The 27647-nt window shown below is 41.4% G+C and overlaps 2 protein-coding genes across 2 annotated transcripts in view; both read left to right on the top strand.

Moving 5' to 3' along the window:
- The first annotated feature begins 375 nt into the window (after positions 1-375).
- ndufa2 (NADH:ubiquinone oxidoreductase subunit A2) lies at positions 376-5668 on the top strand. Its single transcript, XM_079566092.1, has 3 exons — positions 376-523; positions 876-982; positions 5516-5668. The coding sequence occupies exons 1-3, from the start codon at positions 420-422 to the stop codon at positions 5602-5604; spliced, it is 300 nt and encodes a 99-aa protein (XP_079422218.1). The 5' UTR covers positions 376-419; the 3' UTR covers positions 5605-5668.
- A 2274-nt stretch (positions 5669-7942) lies between these two features.
- LOC306970721 (A disintegrin and metalloproteinase with thrombospondin motifs 2-like) overlaps positions 7943-27647 on the top strand; it is a gene marked incomplete at both ends in the record, with an annotated part of 62748 nt that continues 43043 nt past the window's right edge. Inside the window, 7 exons of the mRNA XM_079566748.1 lie at positions 7943-8222; positions 16309-16616; positions 20882-21056; positions 21247-21398; positions 21480-21563; positions 24712-24795; positions 27036-27189. Of these exons, the coding sequence (XP_079422874.1) occupies positions 7943-8222; positions 16309-16616; positions 20882-21056; positions 21247-21398; positions 21480-21563; positions 24712-24795; positions 27036-27189 (1237 nt within the window). The remainder of the gene's footprint in view (positions 8223-16308; positions 16617-20881; positions 21057-21246; positions 21399-21479; positions 21564-24711; positions 24796-27035; positions 27190-27647) is intronic.

Raw genomic sequence — 27647 nt, 5'->3', positions numbered from 1 at the left:
AATGGACAAAAAATGTGACAAAAAAAATAACAAAAATAAAAATGTGATGAAAAAATGACAAAACTGAGACAAACCCAATGATGGAAATGTGACACAAAGTGAGAAAACATTAATGAAAAAGTGGCAAAAATGTCACAAGAAATTGACGAAAAATGTGACAAAAAAAGACAAAAAAGTTACAAAAATGAGTTGAATAACCAACAAAAAAATGATGGAAAAAAATGTGATGACGCGAGTAAAAAGATCCTCTCGGTTCAGGTGGGAGTTTAGAGGTTAAGCTTTTAGATTTGGGTAAAGCTCGGTTGCGCCCGGGGGTCAGGGTAAGGTAAAGTGAGGGCCCGCAGTTCCCCGTGTCTCCCGTAGAGGCGCCCTCTCTCCTCTCTCACCGCAGAGTAAGACCCGTCCTTCACAGAGACAACATGGCGGCCTCTGTGGTCCGGACTCTCGGCTCCAGTTTGGGCAAAAACCTGCGGGAGGTGCGAGTTCACCTGAGCCAGAGCTGCGCGGGGAGCCAGGGGGCCAGGTGGGTCTGTGCGGCCGGGGGGGGCGAGCCTCAGGCGGGGGGGGGCACGGGCAGGAAGAGCCGGTAACCTGCGGGCAGCTAACAGGCTAATGCTAATGCCGTTAGAATGAACCGGGTTAGCGGCTAACGGCTAACAACAGAGCTAACCCCGGAGCTAACCCCAGAGCTAACCCCGGGCTCTTCATGTTTATATTATTAAAGTTACTGGACAGAAGTGAATGTCCTTCTTCGTGTGTAAAGTTACGACATCCATGAACCAAACTCTGAACAAACACTTTGACTGTGACTCGTTTCTGGCTTTTATAAAGCTGTAAATCCAGGTAAATCCAGGTAAATGATGTTTCTGTTGCAGGGACTTTGTGGAGCAGCATTACGTGACTCTGAAGACGCTGAACCCAGACTTCCCCATCCTGATCCGGGAGTGCTCCGGGGTCAGGGCCACGCTGTGGGCCAGATACGGTAAATACGCTTTATTTACGATGTTCAGGGCCAGATACGGTAAATACGCTTTATTTACGATGTTCAGGGTCAGATACGGTAAATACGCTTTATTTACGATGTTCAGGGTCAGATACGGTAAATACGCTTTATTTACGATGTTCAGGGTCAGATACGGTAAATACGCTTTATTTACGATGTTCAGGGTCAGATACGGTAAATACGCTTTATTTACGATGTTCAGGGTCAGATACGGTACATACGCTTTATTTACGATGTTCAGGGTCAGATACGGTACATACGCTTTATTTACGATGTTCAGGGTCAGATACGGTAAATACGCTTTATTTATGATGTTCAGGGTCAGATACGGTAAATACGGTTTATTTACGATGTTCAGGGTCAGATACGGTAAATACGCTTTATTTACGATGTTCAGGGTCAGATACGGTAAATACGCTTTATTTACGATGTTCAGGGTCAGATACGGTAAATACGCTTTATTTACGATGTTCAGGGTCAGATACGGTACATACGCTTTATTTACGATGTTCAGGGTCAGATACGGTACATACGCTTTATTTACGATGTTCAGGTCAGATACGGTAAATACGCTTTATTTACCATGTTCTGGGCCAGATACGGTAAATACGCTTTATTTACCATGTTCTGGGCCAGATACGGTAAATACACTTTATTTACGATGTTCAGGGTCAGATACGGTAAATACACTTTATTTACGATGTTCAGGGTCAGATACGGTAAATACGCTTTATTTACCATGTTCAGGTCAGATACGGTAAATACGCTTTATTTATGATGTTCAGGTCAGATACGGTAAATACACTTTATTTACGATGTTCAGGTCAGATACGGTAAATACGCTTTATTTATGATGTTCAGGTCAGATACGGTAAATACACTTTATTTACGATGTTCAGGTCAGATACGGTAAATACACTTTATTTACGATGTTCAGGGTCAGATACGGTAAATACACTTTATTTACGATGTTCAGGGTCAGATACGGTAAATACACTTTATTTACGATGTTCAGGTCAGATACGGTAAATACACTTTATTTACGATGTTCAGGTCAGATACGGTAAATACGCTTTATTTACCATGTTCTGGGCCAGATACGGTAAATACGCTTTATTTATGATGTTCAGGTCAGATACGGTAAATACACTTTATTTACGATGTTCAGGTCAGATACGGTAAATACACTTTATTTATGATGTTCAGGTCAGATACGGTAAATACACTTTATTTACCATGTTCTGGGTCAGATACGGTAAATACACTTTATTTATGATGTTCAGGTCAGATACGGTAAATACACTTTATTTATGATGTTCAGGTCAGATACGGTAAATACGCTTTATTTACCATGTTCTGGGCCAGATACGGTAAATACGCTTTATTTATGATGTTCAGGTCAGATACGGTAAATACACTTTATTTACCATGTTCTGGGTCAGATACGGTAAATACACTTTATTTATGATGTTCAGGTCAGATACGGTAAATACACTTTATTTACGATGTTCAGGTCAGATACGGTAAATACACTTTATTTACGATGTTCAGGTCAGATACGGTAAATACACTTTATTTACCATGTTCTGGGTCAGATACGGTAAATACACTTTATTTACGATGTTCAGGTCAGATACGGTAAATACACTTTATTTACGATGTTCAGGTCAGATACGGTAAATACACTTTATTTTTGATGTTCAGGTCAGATACGGTAAATACACTTTATTTACCATGTTCTGGGTCAGATACGGTAAATACACTTTATTTACGATGTTCAGGTCAGATACGGTAAATACGCTTTATTTACCATGTTCAGGTCAGATACGGTAAATACGCTTTATTTACCATGTTCTGGGTCAGATACGGTAAATACACTTTATTTACGATGTTCAGGGTCAGATACGGTAAATACGCTTTATTTACCATGTTCAGGTCAGATACGGTAAATACACTTTATTTATGATGTTCTGGGCCAGATACGGTAAATACGCTTTATTTACCATGTTCAGGCCAGATACGGTAAATACGCTTTATTTATGATGTTCAGGTCAGATACGGTAAATACACTTTATTTACGATGTTCAGGTCAGATACGGTAAATACACTTTATTTACGATGTTCAGGGTCAGATACGGTAAATACACTTTATTTACGATGTTCAGGGTCAGATACGGTAAATACGCTTTATTTACGATGTTCAGGTCAGATACGGTAAATACGCTTTATTTACCATGTTCTGGGCCAGATACGGTAAATACGCTTTATTTATGATGTTCAGGTCAGATACGGTAAATACACTTTATTTACGATGTTCAGGTCAGATACGGTAAATACGCTTTATTTACCATGTTCTGGGCCAGATACGGTAAATACACTTTATTTACGATGTTCAGGGTCAGATACGGTAAATACACTTTATTTATGATGTTCAGGTCAGATACGGTAAATACACTTTATTTACGATGTTCAGGTCAGATACGGTAAATACACTTTATTTACCATGTTCTGGGTCAGATACGGTAAATACACTTTATTTACGATGTTCAGGGTCAGATACGGTAAATACACTTTATTTACGATGTTCAGGGTCAGATACGGTAAATACACTTTATTTACGATGTTCAGGTCAGATACGGTAAATACGCTTTATTTACCATGTTCAGGCCAGATACGGTAAATACGCTTTATTTATGATGTTCAGGTCAGATACGGTAAATACGCTTTATTTACCATGTTCAGGTCAGATACGGTAAATACACTTTATTTACGATGTTCAGGGTCAGATACGGTAAATACGCTTTATTTACCATGTTCAGGTCAGATACGGTAAATACACTTTATTTATGATGTTCTGGGCCAGATACGGTAAATACACTTTATTTACGATGTTCAGGTCAGATACGGTAAATACACTTTATTTACGATGTTCAGGGTCAGATACGGTAAATACACTTTATTTACGATGTTCAGGGTCAGATACGGTAAATACGCTTTATTTACGATGTTCAGGTCAGATACGGTAAATACGCTTTATTTACCATGTTCTGGGCCAGATACGGTAAATACGCTTTATTTATGATGTTCAGGTCAGATACGGTAAATACACTTTATTTACGATGTTCAGGTCAGATACGGTAAATACGCTTTATTTACCATGTTCTGGGCCAGATACGGTAAATACGCTTTATTTATGATGTTCAGGTCAGATACGGTAAATACACTTTATTTACGATGTTCAGGTCAGATACGGTAAATACACTTTATTTATGATGTTCAGGTCAGATACGGTAAATACACTTTATTTACCATGTTCTGGGTCAGATACGGTAAATACACTTTATTTACGATGTTCTGGGTCAGATACGGTAAATACACTTTATTTACGATGTTCAGGTCAGATACGGTAAATACACTTTATTTATGATGTTCAGGTCAGATACGGTAAATACACTTTATTTACCATGTTCTGGGCCAGATACGGTAAATACGCTTTATTTATGATGTTCAGGTCAGATACGGTAAATACGCTTTATTTATGATGTTCAGGTCAGATACGGTAAATACACTTTATTTACCATGTTCTGGGTCAGATACGGTAAATACACTTTATTTACGATGTTCAGGTCAGATACGGTAAATACACTTTATTTACCATGTTCTGGGTCAGATACGGTAAATACACTTTATTTACCATGTTCTGGGTCAGATACGGTAAATACGCTTTATTTACGATGTTCAGGTCAGATACGGTAAATACGCTTTATTTACGATGTTCAGGGTCAGATACGGTAAATACGCTTTATTTACGATGTTCAGGGTCAGATACGGTAAATACGCTTTATTTAAGATGTTCAGGTCAGATACGGTAAATACGCTTTATTTACGATGTTCAGGGTCAGATACGGTAAATACGCTTTATTTACGATGTTCAGGGTCAGATACGGTAAATACGCTTTATTTACGATGTTCAGGTCAGATACGGTAAATACGCTTTATTTACGATGTTCAGGGTCAGATACGGTAAATACGCTTTATTTACGATGTTCAGGTCAGATACGGTAAATACGCTTTATTTACGATGTTCAGGGTCAGATACGGTAAATACGCTTTATTTAAGATGTTCAGGGTCAGATACGGTAAATACGCTTTATTTACGATGTTCAGGGTCAGGGGTCGATACGCCACGGAGCGCAGCGTGTATATATATATATAAATGTGTACTTGTATGTGTTTGCAGGGCGTGGCGTGGAGCGCAGCGTGTGTATATATATATATATATTTATATATAATGTGTACTTGTGTTTTTAGGGCGTGGCGTGGAGCGCAGCGTGTGTATATATATATATATATATATAATGTGTATTTGTATGTGTTTTTAGGGCGCGGCGTGGAGCGCAGCGTGTGTATATATATATATATATATATAATGTGTACTTGTATGTTTTTAGGGCGTGGCGTGGAGCGCAGCGTGTGTATATATATATATATAATGTGTACTTGTGTTTTTAGGGCGTGGCGTGGAGCGCAGCGTGGCGGTGGAGAACATGTCATGTGATGAAGTGGCGTCGGCGCTGAACAGCCTCGCGCAGCATAAATAAATCTATTATTATTATTATTATTATGTTCTGTTTAAATGTGTTTAATAAAAGACTCCTCACTGTTTCACTGTGTTCTTGTAGACCTTAGCTTTCAAATGAGGCACTGGCCTGTAGGCTGTGAGAAGCTTAGATTTGGGTAAAGCGAAGAAAATGCACTTGGTCTCAGGTCTGATCTCAGGTCAGATGATTCCCTCAGGAACATGAGCCTGATGTTCAGAAGAATCAGAACAAAGTGGGTCAGGAGGGTTTGTGGGACGGTTTCATCATACGTTCGTATCAAAACTGACAAACTTAAGAATCTATACATTTCAACTGGAAACCAAATGAAATAAAGTTTATTTTTCTCCTAAAGTTTAACTGTCGCTCATGGCGTCTGGTCTGAAGAGCAAACATTAAAGGGGGGGTATTATCCATCGTGTTATTCTGTCAGTCCCTCATTAAAAACATGGCTGAAGTGTTGCCTTGGCACATTCACGTATTTCTGAGTAATCTGTAAAAACTCTGATGGCGGCCATTTTAGGGATAGGTTTGCCTGAGTCCTCCTAGGAACGCCCCCACCTCCTGGAGACGCCTCCGAGCTTTGGTCACCAGCCGAGTAACCAACCACTGCTCCTCAGCAGAACCCCCTCCCCACTGATGCCACAGACAGCGTGTGGAGGGGGCGTGTCTAAAGGCTCAGAGGTTCTTAAAGAGACAGAGGCCTATTTCAAGACATTCACTACAGCCATTTTGAGAGAGACATTTTATACAAGGCAGTTATTCTAATTTACTGCATTTACAGACCAGCAGAAGGTTTGTCATCATTGTAGTGAGATATAGACTGGTGCTATGGGGCTGACAAAAGCAGAATACCCCCTCTTTAAAGCAGAACACCCCCTCTTTAAAGCAGAACACGCCCTCTTTAAAGCAGAACACCCCCTCTTTAAAGCAGAACACGCCCTCTTTAAAGCAGAACACCCCCTCTTTAAAGCAGAACACCCCCTCTTTAAACATGAGAAGATAAAGTGACATGGAGGCCGAGCTGGAGCTGAGAGGGTTAACGTTTAGAGACAGAACGAGACAGAGGGAGGAGGAGATCAGGCTGGACAGGAGGGAGAGACAGGGGAGGAGGGGGGGGAGAGGGGGAGGGAGGGAGCAAACGAGGAGAGAGAGAGATCAGGCCGGACAGGAGGGAGAGAGGGAGGGTTTGGAAAGAGAAGAGAGAGACAGAGGGGGAGGGAAGGAGGAGGGAGGGAGGGGGGGGGCAGAGTGAGGTCAGGCTCTGTCGGTTTCTGCACATGTGTCTCATCCACTGTTTATGAAGAACCAGAACCAGGAATATTCTGGATCTAAACCCGGAAAAAAACAGGACCGAGCTGGAACTGGACTCGGAAAACTGGATTTATGAACAGGACTGCACTGGACTAAACCGGGACCAAACCGGGACTGAACCAGGACTAACCCAGGACCAAACCAGGAGTAAACCAGGAGTAAACCAGGACTGAACCGGGAGTAAACCAGGACTGAACCAGGACTGAACCAGGAGTAAACCAGGAGTAAACCAGGACTGAACCGGGACTAAACCAGGACTAAACCAGGACCAAACCGGGAGTAAACCAGGACTGAACCGGGACCAAACCAGGACCAAACCGGGACTAATCCAGACTGTGAGCATGATTATCTCTGAGTCTGAGTGAGGACTCCCCCGTGGACCTGGCCTGGATCAGACTGTGCTGCAGACAAGAACCTAAAGCGTAAAGGTTTACCTCCAGAACTGACCTGATCTGACCTGATCTGACCTGAGTCTGACCTGAGTCTGAGTCTGACCTGATCTGACCTGAGTCTGACCTGAGTCTGACCTGATCTGACCTGAGTCTGACCTGAGTCTGACCTGATCTGACCTGAGTCTGACCTGATCTGATCTGACCTGAGTCTGACCTGATCTGACCTGAGTCTGACCTGATCTGATCTGACCTGAGTCTGACCTGATCTGACCTGAGTCTGACCTGAGTCTGACCTGAGTCTGACCTGAGTCTGACCTGATCTGATCTGACCTGAGTCTGACCTGAGTCTGACCTGATCTGACCTGAGTCTGACCTGATCTGACCTGAGTCTGACCTGATCTGACCTGATCTGACCTGAGTCTGACCTGATCTGACCTGAGTCTGACCTGATCTGAGGCTGTGATTGGTCGATTCAAACATGTGGCTCCTCTGACCTGACCCGAGGGAAATTAATCCACAGATTTGTACTTTCATCTGAAGGACCTGCAGGACCTCAGGACCTCAGTGACCTCCTCAGTGACCTCCTCAGTGACCTCCTCAGTGACCTCCTCAGTGACCTCCTCAGTGACCTCGTCATGGCTCGGTGGCGTGTTTCCACGGCGACGGCGCTGCTCTGTTTGGGACTGATGTTTCTTCAGATCAAACCGACATCTGCGCTGGACTCCGCCCACACAGGAGACTCCGCCCACACAGGAGACTCCGCCCACACCGGAGACTCCACCCGCACAGGAGACTCCGCCCGCACAGGAGACTCCGCCCACACAGGAGACTCCGCCCGCACAGGAGACTCCGCCCACACAGGAGACTCCGCCCGCACAGGAGACTCCGCCCACACAGGAGACTCCGCCCGCACAGGTGAGAGGCGGAATGTCCACACTAGTCCCTATATTGTGCTCACGCCATTTTGTAGGGGTGTCCGAATGTCCAGAGAGAAAAAAGTCGTCCACTCGAAATTTCCCACAATGCATCTGGAAAAGTAGTGAGCATCGATGGTCACTAAACGGGTCAATATAGACCACAATGCACTGGGAGAGTGGGAGAAGAGCCTGATAGAGACAGGTCTGTGAACTAAACACATGACCGATAGCTTCATGCTAACGTTAGCTGCTAACCTTTAGCTGGAGCTGTTAAATGACCGATAGCTTCATGCTAACGCTAGCTGCTAACCTTTAGCTGGAGCTGTTAAATGACCGATAGCTTCATGCTAACGTTAGCCGCTAACCTTTAGCTGGAGCTGTTAAATGACCGATAGCTTCATGCTAACGTTAGCCGCTAACCTTTAGCTTGAGCTGTTAAATGACCGATAGCTTCATGCTAATGTTAGCCGCTAACCTTTAGCTTGAGCTGTTAAATGACCGATAGCTTCATGCTAACGTTAGCTGCTAACCTTTAGCTGGAGCTGTCAAATGACCGATAGCTTCATGCTAACGTTAGCTGCTAACCTTTAGCTGGAGCTGTCAAATGACCGATAGCTTCATGCTAACGTTAGCTGCTAACCTTTAGCTGGAGCTGTTAAATGACCGATAGCTTCATGCTAACGTTAGCTGCTAACCTTTAGCTGGACCTGTTAAATGACCGATAGCTTCATGCTAACGTTAGCCACTAACCTTAAGCTGGAGCTGTTAAATGACCGATAGCTTCATGCTAACGTTAGCCGCTAACCTTTAGCTAGAGCTGTTAAATGACCGATAGCTTCATGCTAACGTTAGCCACTAACCTTAAGCTGGAGCTGTTAAATGACCGATAGCTTCATGCTAACGTTAGCCGCTAACCTTTAGCTAGAGCTGTTAAATGACCGATAGCTTCATGCTAATGTTAGCCGCTAACCTTTAGCTTGAGCTGTTAAATGACCGATAGCTTCATGCTAACGTTAGCTGCTAACCTTTAGCTGGAGCTGTTAAATGACAGATAGCTTCATGCTAACGTTAGCCGCTAACCTTTAGCTAGAGCTGTTAAATGACCGATAGCTTCATGCTAACGTTAGCTGCTAACCTTTAGCTGGAGCTGTTAAATGACCGATAGCTTCATGCTAACGTTAGCTGCTAACCTTTAGCTGGACCTGTTAAATGACCGATAGCTTCATGCTAACGTTAGCCACTAACCTTAAGCTGGAGCTGTTAAATGACCGATAGCTTCATGCTAACGTTAGCCGCTAACCTTTAGCTAGAGCTGTTAAATGACCGATAGCTTCATGCTAACGTTAGCTGCTAACCTTTAGCTGGAGCTGTTAAATGACAGATAGCTTCATGCTAACGTTAGCTGCTAACCTTTAGCTGGAGCTGTTAAATGACCGATAGCTTCATGCTAACGTTAGCTGCTAACCTTTAGCTTTAGCTGTTAAATGACTGATAGCTTCATGCTAACGTTAGCCGCTAACCTTTAGCTTGAGCTGTTAAATGACCGATAGCGTCATGCTAACGTTAGCTGCTAACCTTTAGCTGGAGCTGTTAAATGATCGATAGCTTCATGCTAACGTTAGCTGCTAAACTTTAGCTGGAGCTGTTAAATGACCGATAGCTTCATGCTAACGTTAGCTGCTAACCTTTAGCTTTAACTGTTAAATGACCGATAGCTTCATGCTAACGTTAGCCGCTAACCTTTAGCTTGAGCTGTTAAATGACCGATAGCTTCATGCTAATGTTAGCCGCTAACCTTTAGCTTGAGCTGTTAAATGACCGATAGCTTCATGCTAACGTTAGCCGCTAACCTTTAGCTGGAGTTAAATGACCGATAGCTTCATGCTAATGTTAGCCGCTAACCTTTAGCTGGAGCTGTTAAATGACCGATAGCTTCATGCTAACGTTAGCTGCTAACCTTTAGCTGGAGTTAAATGACCGATAGCTTCATGCTAAGGTTAGCCGCTAACCTTTAGCTGGAGCTGTTAAATGACCGATAGCTTCATGCTAACGTTAGCCGCTAACCTTTAGCTGGAGCTGTTAAATGACCGACAGCTTCATGCTAACATTAGCTGCTAACCTTTAGCTTGAGCTGTTAAATGACCGATAGCTTCATGCTAACGTTAGCTGCTAACCTTTAGCTGGAGCTGTTAAATGACCGATAGCTTCATGCTAACGTTAGCTGCTAAACTTTAGCTGGAGCTGTTAAATGACCGATAGCTTCATGCTAACGTTAGCTGCTAACCTTTAGCTGGAGTTAAATGACCGATAGCTTCATGCTAAGGTTAGCCGCTAACCTTTAGCTGGAGCTGTTAAATGACAGATAGCTTCATGCTAACGTTAGCCGCTAACCTTTAGCTGGAGCTGTTAAATGACCGACAGCTTCATGCTAACATTAGCTGCTAACCTTTAGCTTGAGCTGTTAAATGACCGATAGCTTCATGCTAACGTTAGCTGCTAACCTTTAGCTGGAGCTGTTAAATGACCGATAGCTTCATGCTAACGTTAGCTGCTAAACTTTAGCTGGAGCTGTTAAATGACCGATAGCTTCCTCTCGAATAAGCTGACTCTGACTCGTATTTATCATAAATATTCCACTGTCTCTGAGTTCTGTTTTTGTCACAGAAAGACTTTATTCCCGGAGTTTATTGAACTTTTATCAGATGTAGTGACTCAATCTGCTGGTGTTCAGACACCGGGCTCTGACAGACCCGGGATCAGTGAGACAGACCCGGGATCAGTGAGACAGACCTGGGATCAGTGAGACAGACCCGGGATCAGTGAGACAGACCCGGGATCAGTGAGACAGACCCGGGATCAGTGAGACAGACCTGGGATCAGTGAGACAGACCTGGGATCAGTGAGACAGACCTGGGATCAGTGAGACAGACCTGGGATCAGTGAGACAGACCTGGGATCAGTGAGACAGACCTGGGATCAGTGAGACAGACCTGGGATCAGTGAGACAGACCTGGGATCAGTGAGACAGACCTGGGATCAGTGAGACAGACCTGGGATCAGAGAGACAGACCTGGGATCAGAGAGACAGACCTGGGATCAGTGAGACAGACCCGGGATCAGTGAGACAGACCTGGGATCAGTGAGACAGACCTGGGATCAGTGAGACAGACCCGGGATCAGTGAGACAGACCCGGGATCAGTGAGACAGACCCGGGATCAGAGAGACAGACCCGGGATCAGTGAGACAGACCCGGGATCAGTGAGACAGACCTGGGATCAGTGAGACAGACCCGGGATCAGTGAGACAGACCTGGGATCAGTGAGACAGACCCGGGATCAGTGAGACAGACCCGGGATCAGTGAGACAGACCCGGGATCAGTGAGACAGACCTGGATCAGTGAGACAGACCCGGGATCAGTGAGACGTGGCTCTCTGATGTTCTGGTGTAGTTTGTGTTTCCGGGTCAAAGGTCGCCCTCAGGCTGGTCCACATCAGCGCCTCTGACCCACAGCTGTGTCACGTGATGTGTTTCCGGGTCAAAGGTCGTGCTCAGGCTGGTCCACATCAGCGCCTCTGACCCACAGCTGTGTCACGTGATGTGTTTCCGGGTCAAAGGTCGTGCTCAGGCTGGTCCACATCAGCGCCTCTGACCCGCAGCTGTGTCACGTGATGTGTTTCCGGGTCAAAGGTCGCCCTCAGGCTGGTCCACATCAGCGCCTCTGACCCACAGCTGTGTCACGTGATGTGTTTCCGGGTCAAAGGTCGTGCTCAGGCCGGTCCACATCAGCGCCTCTGACCCACAGCTGTGTCACGTGATGTGTTTCCGGGTCAAAGGTCGTCCGTGCTCAGGCTGGTCCACATCAGCGCCTCTGACCCACAGCTGTGTCACGTGATGTGTTTCCGGGTCAAAGGTCGTCTGTGCTCAGGCCGGTCCACATCAGCGCCTCTGACCCACAGCTGTGTCACGTGATGTGTTTCCGGGTCAAAGGTCGCCCTCAGGCTGGTCCACATCAGCGCCTCTGACCCACAGCTGTGTCACGTTCGTTCTGACTCTGGAGGATCTGAGTCTGAGATGATTCAGTCTCAGATCTGGAATGTGGCGACGTCATGGATCAGACTGACTGAACATGAGGCCACACGGGTCACACGCGGTTCATGAGGAAAGTAACAGATTCAGACGCATCTGGTCATAGAAGGGGGCGTGGCTTCGACGAGGGGGAAAATAGAACCTTTAGAGAAACAACATTTTTCCTCTTTTTAACCATTTTCTGGTGGAAAATGAACTTATTTATCACATAAATAAAGTCAGGTGTAAATCAGGCCCATATGGATGTTTATTCACAGCAGATTGTTCAGTAGAAGTGAAAAAACGGCAGTTGTAGCTAGCGCTAGCTAACCGTTAGTGTAGGAGACGCATCTGTGTGAGTGTGTGCACGGTGCGCGTGTGTGTGTGCTTCTGAGGCGGGTCCTCACGTGGGCATGGGCGTGTGCACCCGTTCCATAAGTCATTTTGTCCGTTTATCCTTCTGGTTTGCATCATTTTGTCATATTCATTTTAATGTGCTGTTATAGCTTTGTCCTTTTTTTAATGCAATAAATGCACTAGAAACGTAACTCTGGATCTCAGCGTATCTGTCACCACAGCCTGAGCCACAGGACCCAGCCTCATATCCTCTCCGCGGCGATAAGCTTTGTTTGGAAGCCGCAATAGTTAGCATTAGCCCGATGCTAACATGTAGCATTATTTCTGTATTTATGGGCTGTTGAACCACTTTGCTCCTCCCCATGTCTTTGTATCATTATTTAATATTCACCTCATTCCGCCCCGCCCACTTTTGCGTTGTCTCGGCTCCTCGTTGTCCAGACACTTCGGTCGAGCGCGAAGCCCGTTCATTTTAACGGAGAACGAGGGGAAATCTTCTCCGCTCAAACCTGATGTTTAGTCGATTGATTTGTGTAAAATGTCCGATGTTCGTTTGCACCGACATGTCGACGCTGCAGCGTTTCTCTGTCGGCCTGAAAACGGCTTTGTTTTCCTGTAGTGACTGATTTTATGTGGATTCTCCAGCCCCAGGTTAACACATAGGAGAAAAGGGGCGGGACCAATTCATGGCGACGCCCACGCGAACCTCCGGAATAAGGGGAATAAACTATATTCATGATGCAGCATTTGTAGTTTTTGAATAATTAGAGAAAGTTTAGATTTTTCTCCAAATTGTTTTCCCCCTTAACTGTTGTGAGGGAGAGCCTGTGAGAGCCTGTGAGGGAGAGCCTGTGAGGGAGAGCCTGTTAGAGCCTGTGAGAGCCTGTGAGAGCCTGTGAGAGCCTGTGATGAGGTTCTCTCCTCTGAGACCTGGAGGTTCGGGCTCTGCAGTCGGACCTGTTTCCATTAACGCTCTGGCTGATTTTATTTTCATTTCCGTTTGGAGTCGAGACCCTGGAGCTGGAGCTTAATATTATTACTCTGAACCTCGTAACCTCCGCCTGGGCCGAGCAGCTTTACCCAAATCTAAAACAGCCACAGACACAGCATTAAAACTCAGTCACTCACATGTTCTGGAGCTTAAAACAGAAACACAATGTGATAAAAACAATCGTCTTTAAGGGGATTTAACCTCGTTTCATTTTCTGCTCTTAGTTTGTTATATTAGTCACAGATACAAGTGTACTTTAGGCTCGTGTTGGTGGTTTGGGGTTGGTCGTCCATGGTGGGGGTGGTCGTCCATGGTGGGGGTGGTCGTCCATGGTGGGGGTGGTCGTCCATGGTGGGGTTGGTCGTCCATGGTGGGGGTGGTCGTCCATGGTGGGGTTGGTCGTCCATGGTGGGGGTGGTCGTCCATGGTGGGGGTGGTCGTCCATGGTGGGGGTGGTCGTCCATGGTGGGGGTGGTCGTCCATGGTGGGGGTGGGGGTCCATGGTGGGGGTGGTCGTCCATGGTGGGGGTGGTCGTCCATGGTGAGGGTGGTCGTCCATGGTGAGGGTGGTCGTCCATGGTGAGGGTGGTCGTCCATGGTGAGGGTGGTCGTCCATGGTGAGGGTGGTCGTCCATGGTGGGGGTGGTCGTCCATGGTGGGGGTGGTCGTCCATGGTGGGGGTGGTCGTCCATGGTGGGGGTGGGGGTCCATGGTGGGGGTGGTCGTCCATGGTGGGGGTGGTCGTCCATGGTGGGGGTGGTCGTCCATGGTGGGGGTGGTCGTCCATGGTGGGGGTGGTCGTCCATGGTGGGGGTGGTCGTCCATGGTGGGGGTGGTCGTCCATGGAGGGGGTGGTCGTCCATGGTCGGGGTGGTCGTCCATGGTGAGGGTGGTCGTCCATGGTGAGGGTGGTCGTCCATGGTGGGGGTGGTCGTCCATGGTGGGGGTGGTCGTCCATGGTGAGGGTGGTCGTCCATGGTGAGGGTGGTCGTCCATGGTGAGGGTGGTCGTCCATGGTGAGGGTGGTCGTCCATGGTGGGGGTGGTCGTCCATGGTGGGGGTGGTCGTCCATGGTGGGGGTGGTCGTCCATGGCCGAGATAAGGCCCATAATACCTTAACACCGGCCCACAGTTAACGGGAAAAGCCTTCAGCATCTCGATCATTACATGTATGTAATTACACAGCTCCTCCACTAGAGGGATGTGACGCCCTCTGGATGTGACGCCCTCTGGATGTGGCGCCCTCTGGTGGCCTTTCTTGAGTCCTGGTTCAGATAATCTGGTATAATGAGCGATGGGCCTCTGGGACATCACACTCATGCCCCTCATGTGAATATCAGAGGAAATAGTTTATTGTAACTCCCTCCAGGACCCGCAGAACCTCAGACCTCCATTTTTATACATTTTAGACAAATGTTTGCAAAGAAGTGCATGCTGGGAGTTGTCAGGTGACTCGTCGTCAGTGCAGTTTGTAAATCTTCTAGTTTCCATTGAAAGGATTTACAATGTTTGTCTTTTTGTGATTTCTGTTCTCACTGACACCTCTGTAACTCTGCTTCATCTTCATCCACAGTCGATCATGTGGTTTTGAGAAGTTTATTTGTGTTGCAGTCGCGAGTGGAACTTCATTAACAGAACTCACATTTTAAGATTGTTAAGTCATTTTATAAAAGTTCCTTCAAGTTATAAATGACAGATGAAAGTGTTGAGTCTCTGAGGCGTGAGCTTGAATTCAGCAGAAACAAAATGAAACTATCGTCCTCGATTCGTAGCTTAGACTGTTTTAGTACAAGCCAATGTTATTGTTTTGCTCATCACCTCGACTACTGCACTGAATATGACAGTTTTTTTTTTTTTTTTGGAGGGCCGGTTTTGACCCAAAAGTCCCGGGCCAGTCCAGCCCTGGAGGAGAGAGAGGGGGGAGAGTTTGGGTGGTGCAGCCAAGAAGTGAGAGAAGAAGAGAAGAGAGAGGAGAGAGAGAGAGGAGAGAGGAGAGAGAGGAGAGAGAGAGAGGAGAGAGGAGAGAGAGGAGAGAGAGGAGAGAGAAGAGAGAGGAGAGAGAGAGAGAGGAGAGAGAGAAGAAGAGAAAGAGAGGAGAGAGAGGAGAGAGAGAGAGGAGAGAGAGAGAGGAGAGAGAGAAGAAGAGAAAGAGAGGAGAGAGAGGGAGAGGAGAGAGAGGAGAGAGAGAGAGGAGAGAGAGAGAGGAGAGAGAGAGAGGAGAGAGAGAGAGGTTAGAGGAGAGAAAGAGAGGACAGAAGGGGGAGGGGTTTGAGCTGCATTGATCTGAGTCAGATTCCAAACTCAGCGGAAACTAAAGAGAGAAAAATGAAACGTGTCTGAGATTCCACTGAGCGAAACCACAGCGAGGACGAGACGCTGGAAACAGAGAAAACAAACATTTCAACTTTTCTTTCATTTGACGTTTCATCTAAAAACACGGTTTCAGATTTAAATGCACGAAATGGACAAAACTGATCAGATTTGTGACATTTTAACCTTGTTTGGATCAGTTTGTTTTTATCTGCACATGTGATCACTGCTTCATGCTGTCTCCCACAAAGGAAATGACCATATTTGGATAACAGCGTCATCATCATCATCATCATCATCATCATCATCCTTGCTACACGTGGATACCAAACATATATGTTGTGTCATTTCCTCTGCAGAGCCAGGACATCACTTCCTGTCTGACGTCACCGTGATCCGTCCAATCAGAACGGACTCTGAGGGGCGTGCCCTGCCTGGCCCCGCCTCCCGGCCCCTCCCACAGGAAGTGTTTTACAATCTGACGCTGCAGGGGGCGGAGCTGCACTTTCATCTGCGAATCAGCACGCGGCTCACGGCGCCGGGCGCCACCCTCCTGTGGGAGGAGTCAGGCGAGTCTGAGCCAATCACAGAACAGCACTGCCTCTACTCAGGCCACGCCTCCAACGACCCGCGAGTCAGCACTGCCGTCAACGTCTGCGGCGGACTGGTGACTATCTATTATGATATATATCTATTTACTATCACGGACTGGTGACTATCTATTATGATTTATATCTATTTACTATCACGGACTGGTGACTATCTATTATGATTTATATCTATTTACTATCACGGACTGGTGACTATCTATTATGATTTATATCTATTTACTATCACGGACTGGTGACTATCTATTATGATTTATATCTATTTACTATCACGGACTGGTGACTATCTATTATGATTTATATCTATTTACTATCACGGACTGGTGACTATCTATTATGATTTATATCTGCTTTACTATCACGGACTGGTGACTATCTATAATGATTTATATCTATTTACTATCACGGACTGGTGACTATCTATAATGATTTATATCTATTTACTATCACGGACTGGTGACTATCTATTATGATTTATATCTATTTACTAACACGGACTGGTGACTATCTATAATGATTTATATCTATTTACTATCACGGACTGGTGACTATCTATTATGATTTATATCTATTTACTAACACGGACTGGTGACTATCTATTATGATTTATATCTATTTACTATCACGGACTGGTGACTATCTATTATGATTTATATCTATTTACTATCACGGACTGGTGACTATCTATTAATGATTTATATCTATTTACTAACACGGACTGGTGACTATCTATTATGATTTATATCTATTTACTAACACGGACTGGTGACTATCTATTATGATTTATATCTATTTACTAACACGGACTGGTGACTATCTATAATGATTTATATCTATTTACTATCACGGACTGGTGACTATCTATTAATGATTTATATCTATTTACTAACACGGACTGGTGACTATCTATAATGATTTATATCTATTTACTATCACGGACTGGTGACTATCTATAATGATTTATATCTATTTACTAACACGGACTGGTGACTATCTATTATGATTTATATCTATTTACTAACACGGACTGGTGACTATCTATTAATGATTTATATCTATTTACTAACACGGACTGGTGACTATCTATTATGATTTATATCTATTTACTATCACGGACTGGTGACTATCTATTAATGATTTATATCTATTTACTAACACGGACTGGTGACTATCTATTATGATTTATATCTATTTACTATCACGGACTGGTGACTATCTATTATGATTTATATCTATTTACTAACACGGACTGGTGACTATCTATAATGATTTATATCTATTTACTAACACGGACTGGTGACTATCTATTATGATTTATATCTATTTACTATCACGGACTGGTGACTATCTATAATGATTTATATCTATTTACTAACACGGACTGGTGACTATCTATTATGATTTATATCTATTTACTATCACGGACTGGTGACTATCTATTATGATTTATATCTATTTACTATCATGGACTGGTGACTATCTATTATGATTTACATCTATTTACTATCACGGACTGGTGACTATCTATAATGATTTATATCTATTTACTAACACGGACTGGTGACTATCTATTATGATTTATATCTATTTACTATCATGGACTGGTGACTATCTATTATGATTTATATCTATTTACTATCACGGACTGGTGACTATCTATTATGATTTATATCTATTTACTATCACGGACTGGTGACTATCTATTATGATTTACATCTATTTACTATCACGGACTGGTGACTATCTATAATGATTTATATCTATTTACTATCATGGACTGGTGACTATCTATTATGATTTATATCTATTTACTATCACGGACTGGTGACTATCTATTATGATTTATATCTATTTACTATCACGGACTGGTGACTATCTATTATGATTTACATCTATTTACTATCACGGACTGGTGACTATCTATTAATGATTTATATCTATTTACTAACACGGACTGGTGACTATCTATTATGATTTATATCTATTTACTAACACGGACTGGTGACTATCTATTATGATTTATATCTATTTACTATCACGGACTGGTGACTATCTATTAATGATTTATATCTATTTACTATCACGGACTGGTGACTATCTATTATGATTTATATCTATTTACTATCACGGACTGGTGACTATCTATTATGATTTATATCTATTTACTAACACGGACTGGTGACTATCTATTATGATTAATATCTATTTACTATCACGGACTGGTGACTATCTATTATGATTTATATCTATTTACTATCACGGACTGGTGACTATCTATTATGATTTATATCTATTTACTATCACGGACTGGTGACTATCTATTATGATTTATATCTACTTACTAACACGGACTGGTGACTATCTATTATGATTTATATCTATTTACTATCACGGACTGGTGACTATCTATTATGATTTATATCTACTTACTAACACGGACTGGTGACTATCTATTATGATTTATATCTATTTACTATCACGGACTGGTGACTATCTATTATGATTTATATCTATTTACTATCACGGACTGGTGACTATCTATTATGATTTATATCTATTTACTATCACGGACTGGTGACTATCTATAATGATTTATATCTATTTACTATCACGGACTGGTGACTATCTATTATGATTAATATCTATTTACTATCACGGACTGGTGACTATCTATTATGATTTATATCTATTTACTATCACGGACTGGTGACTATCTATTATGATTAATATCTATTTACTATCACGGACTGGTGACTATCTATAATGATTTATATCTATTTACTAACACGGACTGGTGACTATCTATTATTATTTATATCTATTTACTATCACGGACTGGTGACTATCTATAATGATTTATATCTATTTACTAACACGGACTGGTGACTATCTATTATTATTTATATCTATTTACTAACACGGACTGGTGACTATCTATTATGATTTATATCTATTTACTATCACGGACTGGTGACTATCTATTATGATTTATATCTATTTACTAACACGGACTGGTGACTATCTATTATGATTTATATCTATTTACTAACACGGACTGGTGACTATCTATTATGATTTATATCTATTTACTATCACGGACTGGTGACTATCTATAATGATTTATATCTATTTACTATCACGGACTGGTGACTATCTATTATTATTTATATCTGCTTTACTAACACTCCACATTAGCATACTGCCATTAGCATTAGCATTAGCATTCTGTTTCTAAAGCACCGCCAGAGGAGTACCACAGGGGGCGCTCTCTCCCCTCTGCTCTTTCCATGTTGTTTGTCCAATATTTAAGACCAATATTTTCAGCCGATATTTTTGACCGATATTTAAGACTGATATTTGTAGTCGATATTTTTGACCGATATTTTTGGCCAATATTTAAGACCGATATTTTTAGCCGATATTTTTGACCGATATTTTTGTCAGATATTTAAGACCAATATTTTCAACCGATATTTTTAGCCGATATTTTTGTCCGATATTTAAGACCAATACTTTTAGCCGATATTTTTGACCGATATTTTTGGCCGATATTTAAGACCAATATTTTTAGCCGATAGTTTTAGCCGATATTTTTGTCCGATATTTAAGACCAATATTTTTAGCCGATATTTTTGACCAATATTTAAGACCGATATTTTGACCGATATTTTTGACCGATATTTTTGTCAGATATTTAAGACCAATATTTTCAACCGATATTTTTAGCCGATATTTTTGTCCGATATTTAAGACCAATATTTTTAGCCGATATTTTTGACCGATATTTTTGGCCGATATTTAAGACCAATATTTTTAGCCGATAGTTTTAGCCGATATTTTTGTCCGATATTTAAGACCAATATTTTTAGCCGATATTTTTGACCGATATTTAAGAACAATATTTTTAGCCGATATTTTTGACCGATATTTTTGGCCGATATTTAAGACCAATATTTTTAGCCGATATTTTTGACCGATATTTTTGACCGATATTTAAGACCAATATTTTCAGCCGATATTTTTGACCGATATTTTTGTCAGATATTTAAGACCGATATTTTCAGCCGATATTTTTGACCGATATTTTTGACCGATATTTCCAAATGTCTGGTCTATAATCCTGTAAAAATCATTTGGTCATAGTTGATGTTAGCATTAGCATACTGCCATTAGCATTAGCATTCTGTTTCCAAAGCACCGCCACAGGAGTACCACAGGGCTCCAGTCGCTCCCCTCTGCTCTTTCTAAAGTTTCTAAAGACAGTGTTTCTCCACAGGGGGCGCTCTCTCCCCTCAGTGTCTTGACCCGCTCTGATTTGTTGTAGGAGGGCGTAATACTGACCCCTGGTGGAGACTTTTACATCGAGCCGCTGCTGAAGATCGGCTCAGACCTGGAGCGGGACCATGTGATCCACAGACCGGCCAATCACAGCAGAGCCCAGCAGCAACCAGCCAATCAGAACGCAGAGCAGGAGGCTCTGCCCACAGACTTCCTCCGAGGTGAGAGAGAAGCTCTACGGCCAAAGGTCAAAGGTCACAGGATCAGAAAGCGTTCAGGCGGGAAAACAAAGTCACTTCCCTCTCAAACCGTGTCTGACCCGGTTTTAACCTAGTTCTAACCTGGTTCTGACCTGTTTTTAACCTGGTTCTAACCTGGTTCTAACCCGGTTCTGACCTGGTTCTGCTGCAGGTCCAGTGTTTGGTCCTGACGTCCTGAGACTCCGAGGCTCCTGGTCCGGTCTGAGGCCTGGTCTGGGGTTGGGTTTTGGTTCTGGTCGGGACTCGGCGCAGGTTCTGAAGAGGAGACGCAGGTCGACTGAAGCAGAACTTTTCCACATCGAGGTGGGTTCCTCTGAGGCTGAGGTTGCTGTAGGTACATGGTTACAGTGTGAGATGAACATCTGGTCCTCCTGGTTCCTCCAGGTGCTGCTGGCTGTGGATTACTCCGTTCTTCTGTTCCACGGCCGAGAGAACATCCAGAGATACCTCCTGACCTTCATGCACATCGTACGTCTGATCACTGACCTCACACTGACCTCACGCCTCAGACTGACCTCACACTGACCTCCTGACCTCCTGACCTCAGACTGACCTCAAACTGACCTCACACTGACCTCCTGACCTCCACTTCAGACAGGCCCCCCGTGTCCCACACAAGTCCTCTCTTTCAGGCTCCTGAACCTCACGGTCACGGTCCAAACATCTGCACACAGTCTAAGAACATCTATATATAACACATGTAATAGTATATATAATACTACAATAGTATATATAACACATGTAATAGTATATATACTACATGTAATAGTATATATAACACATGTAATAGTATATATAACACATGTAATAGTATATATAACACATGTAATAGTATATATAACACATGTAATAGTATATATAACACATGTAATAGTATATATAACACATGTAATAGTATATATAATACATGTAATAGTATATATACTACATGTAATAGTATATATAACACATGTAATAGTATATATAACACATGTAATAGTATATATAGTACATGTAATAGTATATATAACACATGTAATAGTATATATAACACATGTAATAGTATATATAGTACATGTAATAGTATATATAACACATGTAATAGTATATATAGTACATGTAATAGTATATATAACACATGTAATAGTATATATAACACATGTAATAGTATATAACACATGTAATAGTATAAATAACACATGTAATAGTATATATAATACTGCAGTAGTATATATAACACATGTAATAGTATATATAACACATGTAATAGTATATATAACACATGTAATAGTATATATAGTACATGTAATAGTATATATAACACATGTAATAGTATATATAATACTGCAATAGTATATATAATACATGTAATAGTATATATAACACATGTAATAGTATATATAACACATGTAATAGTATATATAACACATGTAATAGTATATATAGTACATGTAATAGTATATATAACACATGTAATAGTATATATAGTACATGTAATAGTATATATAACACATGTAATAATATATATAACACATGTAATAGTATATAACACATGTAATAGTATAAATAACACATGTAATAGTATATATAATACTGCAGTAGTATATATAACACATGTAATAGTATATATAACACATGTAATAGTATATATAACACATGTAATAGTATATATAGTACATGTAATAGTATATATAACACATGTAATAGTATATATAATACTGCAATAGTATATATAATACATGTAATAGTATATATAACACATGTAATAGTATATATAACACATGTAATAGTATATATAACACATGTAATAGTATATATAATACTGCAATAGTATATATAATACATGTAATAGTATATATAACACATGTAATAGTATATATAGTACATGTAATAGTATATATAACACATGTAATAGTATATATAATACTGCAATAGTATATATAATACATGTAATAGTATATATAACACATGTAATAGTATATATAACACATGTAATAGTATATATAACACATGTAATAGTATATATAATACTGCAATAGTATATATAACACATGTAATAGTATATATAACACATGTAATAGTATATATAGTACATGTAATAGTATATATAACACATGTAATAGTATATATAGTACATGTAATAGTATATATAACACATGTAATAGTATATATAACACATGTAATAGTATATAACACATGTAATAGTATAAATAACACATGTAATAGTATATATAATACTGCAGTAGTATATATAACACATGTAATAGTATATATAACACATGTAATAGTATATATAACACATGTAATAGTATATATAGTACATGTAATAGTATATATAACACATGTAATAGTATATATAATACTGCAATAGTATATATAACACATGTAATAGTATATATAACACATGTAATAGTATATATAGTACATGTAATAGTATATATAACACATGTAATAGTATATATAATACTGCAATAGTATATATAATACATGTAATAGTATATATAACACATGTAATAGTATATATAACACATGTAATAGTATATATAACACATGTAATAGTATATATAGTACATGTAATAGTATATATAACACATGTAATAGTATATATAACACATGTAATAGTATATATAACACATGTAAGTATATATAATACATGTAATAGTATATATAACACATGTAATAGTATATATAATACTGCAGTAGTATATATAACACATGTAATAGTATATATAACACATGTAATAGTATATAACACATGTAATAGTATATATAATACATGTAATAGTATATATAACACATGTAATAGTATATATAACACATGTAATAGTATATATAACACATGTAATAGTATATATAACACATGTAATAGTATATATAACACATGTAATAGTATATATAACACATGTAATAGTATATATAGTACATGTAATAGTATATATAACACATGTAATAGTATATATAATACTGCAATAGTATATATAATACATGTAATAGTATATATAACACATGTAATAGTATATATAACACATGTAATAGTATATATAACACATGTAATAGTATATATAGTACATGTAATAGTATATATAACACATGTAATAGTATATATAGTACATGTAATAGTATATATAACACATGTAATAGTATATATAACACATGTAATAGTATATAACACATGTAATAGTATAAATAACACATGTAATAGTATATATAATACTGCAGTAGTATATATAACACATGTAATAGTATATATAGTACATGTAATAGTATAAATAACACATGTAATAGTATATATAATACTGCAGTAGTATATATAACACATGTAATAGTATATATAACACATGTAATAGTATATATAACACATGTAATAGTATATAACACATGTAATAGTATAAATAACACATGTAATAGTATATATAATACTGCAGTAGTATATATAACACATGTAATAGTATATATAACACATGTAATAGTATATATAACACATGTAATAGTATATATAACACATGTAATAGTATATATAATACATGTAACATTATATATAATACTGCAGTAGTATATATAACACATGTAATAGTATAGTATATATAACACATGTAATAGTATATTGTTGTTGTTGTTGTTTGTTGTTTGTGTTTAGGTGAATGAGATCTACCAGGAGCCGTCGCTCGGAGCAAACATCAACATCGTCCTGGTGCAGATCGTCCTGCTCTCTCCGACCAAGGTGTGAAGATACTACTACTAATACTATCACTACAAATACTACTACTGCAAATATTACTACTGCAAACACTACACTGCGTTCCAAATAATTATGCAAATGACATTTTCTCTGATTACCTAAACAGTCGACTGAATGAGAGTCAGTCTAATGTTCACGTCTGTGACTGAGGATCATTTAAATGTGGCTGAAAAAACCTCCAGTGAAAACAGGATTTATGTCAAAAATAAATATTGTAAAAAACTCAAAATCTGCTGTCCAGATGATTCTGCAACTCATGGTTTCAACACATTTTAAAGCTTGTAATGAACTGAAGATGGTCATTTGTTGAATCTGCAGCATTAGGAGGTCATATTTACTGAAGTCAAAAACTATTTCAATCAAAACATCTGGGACAGAGGAGCTTCTTTGAGCTTCTTGAAGTCTCAGTTCTTCAGAGTCACATGGTGCTTCAGAGTCACATGGTGCTTCAGAGTCACATGGTGCTTCAGAGTCACATGGTGCTTCAGTCACATGGTGCTTCAGAGTCACATGGTGCTTCAGTCACATGGTGCTTCAGAGTCACATGGTGCTTCAGTCACATGGTGCTTCAGAGTCACATAGTCCTTCAGTCACATGGTGCTTCAGAGTCACATAGTCCTTCAGTCACATGGTGCTTCAGAGTCACATAGTCCTTCAGAGTCACATAGTCCTTCAGTCACATAGTGTTTCAGAGTCACATAGTCCTTCAGTCACATAGTCCTTCAGAGTCACATGGTGCTTCAGAGTCACATAGTCCTTCAGTCACATAGTGTTTCAGAGTCACATAGTCCTTCAGAGTCACATGGTGCTTCAGAGTCACATAGTCCTTCAGAGTCACATGGTGCTTCAGAGTCACATAGTCCTTCAGAGTCACATGGTGCTTCAGAGTCACATAGTCCTTCAGAGTCACATGGTGCTTCAGAGTCACATGGTGCTTCAGAGTCACATAGTCCTTCAGTCACATAGTGTTTCAGAGTCACATAGTCCTTCAGTCACATAGTGTTTCAGAGTCACATGGTGCTTCAGAGTCACATAGTCCTTCAGTCACATGGTGCTTCAGAGTCACATAGTCCTTCAGAGTCACATAGTCCTTCAGTCACATAGTGTTTCAGAGTCACATAGTCCTTCAGTCACATAGTCCTTCAGAGTCACATGGTGCTTCAGAGTCACATAGTCCTTCAGTCACATAGTGTTTCAGAGTCACATAGTCCTTCAGAGTCACATGGTGCTTCAGAGTCACATAGTCCTTCAGAGTCACATGGTGCTTCAGAGTCACATAGTCCTTCAGAGTCACATGGTGCTTCAGAGTCACATAGTCCTTCAGAGTCACATGGTGCTTCAGAGTCACATAGTCCTTCAGTCACATAGTCCTTCAGAGTCACATGGTGCTTCAGAGTCACATAGTGTTTCAGAGTCACATAGTCCTTCAGTCACATAGTCCTTCAGAGTCACATGGTGCTTCAGAGTCACATAGTCCTTCAGAGTAACATAGTCCTTCAGTCACATAGTGTTTCAGAGTCACATAGTCCTTCAGTCACATAGTCCTTCAGAGTCACATGGTGCTTCAGAGTCACATAGTGTTTCAGAGTCACATAGTCCTTCAGTCACATAGTCCTTCAGTCACATAGTCCTTCAGAGTCACATGGTGCTTCAGAGTCACATAGTTCTTCAGAGTCACATAGTTCTTCAGAGTCACATAGTCCTTCAGAGTCACATAGTCCTTCAGAGTCACATAGTCCTTCAGAGTCACATAGTTCTTCAGAGTCACATAGTTCTTCAGTCACATAGTTCTTCAGAGTCACATAGTCCTTCAGAGTCACATAGTTCTTCAGAGTCACATAGTTCTTCAGTCACATAGTCCTTCAGAGTCACATAGTCCTTCAGAGTCACATAGTCCTTCAGAGTCACATAGTTCTTCAGTCACATAGTCCTTCAGAGTCACATAGTCCTTCAGAGTCACATAGTCCTTCAGAGTCACATAGTCCTTCAGAGTCACATAGTGCTTCAGAGTCACATAGTTCTTCAGTCACATAGTTCTTCAGAGTCACATAGTCCTTCAGAGTCACATAGTCCTTCAGAGTCACATAGTTCTTCAGAGTCACATAGTTCTTCAGAGTCACAGTTCTCCCCCTGAGCAGGAGGTTCTGGAGCTTCTACCTTCACTGTGCCGTCCTTCTGAGCGACTCTCACTGGTGGTTCTGACCCGCCTGGTCTGGTCTCAGTCCCAGGAGCTGGTGTCGGTGGGGAACGCCCAGAAGAGCCTGGAGAACGTCTGCACCTGGTCCTTCCTGCATCAGCGCGAGCAGAGGGCGGAGCTTCAGCACGACCACACCCTCTACCTGAGCCGCCAGGAGTTTGGACCATCAGGCATGCAGGGTAAGACCAGGTCTGAGGGTCTGAGCTGAGGGTCTGAGGGTCTGAGGTCTGAGGGTCTGAGGGTCTGAGGGACTGAGGGTCTGAGGGACTGAGGGACTGAGGGACTGAGGGTCTGAGGGTCTGAGAGTCTGAGGGTCTGAGGGTCTGAGGGTCTGAGAGTCTGAGAGTCTGAGGGACTGAGGGTCTGAGAGTCTGAGAGTCTGAGGGACTGAGGGACTGAGAGTCTGAGGGTCTGAGGGTCTGAGAGTCTGAGGGACTGAGAGTCTGAGGGTCTGAGGGTCTGAGAGTCTGAGAGTCTGAGGGACTGAGAGTCTGAGGGTCTGAGGGTCTGAGGGTCTGAGGGACTGAGGGACTGAGGGTCTGAGAGTCTGAGAGTCTGAGAGTCTGAGAGTCTGAGGGTCTGAGGGTCTGAGGGACTGAGAGTCTGAGAGTCTGAGGGTCTGAGAGTCTGAGGGTCT

The sequence above is a fragment of the Gobius niger genome, assembly GCF_951799975.1.
Source record: "Gobius niger genome assembly, chromosome: 11".
In the NCBI taxonomy this organism is placed as follows: domain Eukaryota; kingdom Metazoa; phylum Chordata; class Actinopteri; order Gobiiformes; family Gobiidae; genus Gobius; species Gobius niger.
Note: the sequence above shows the minus strand (reverse complement) of the source record. Positions and strands in the feature narration are given on the sequence as shown.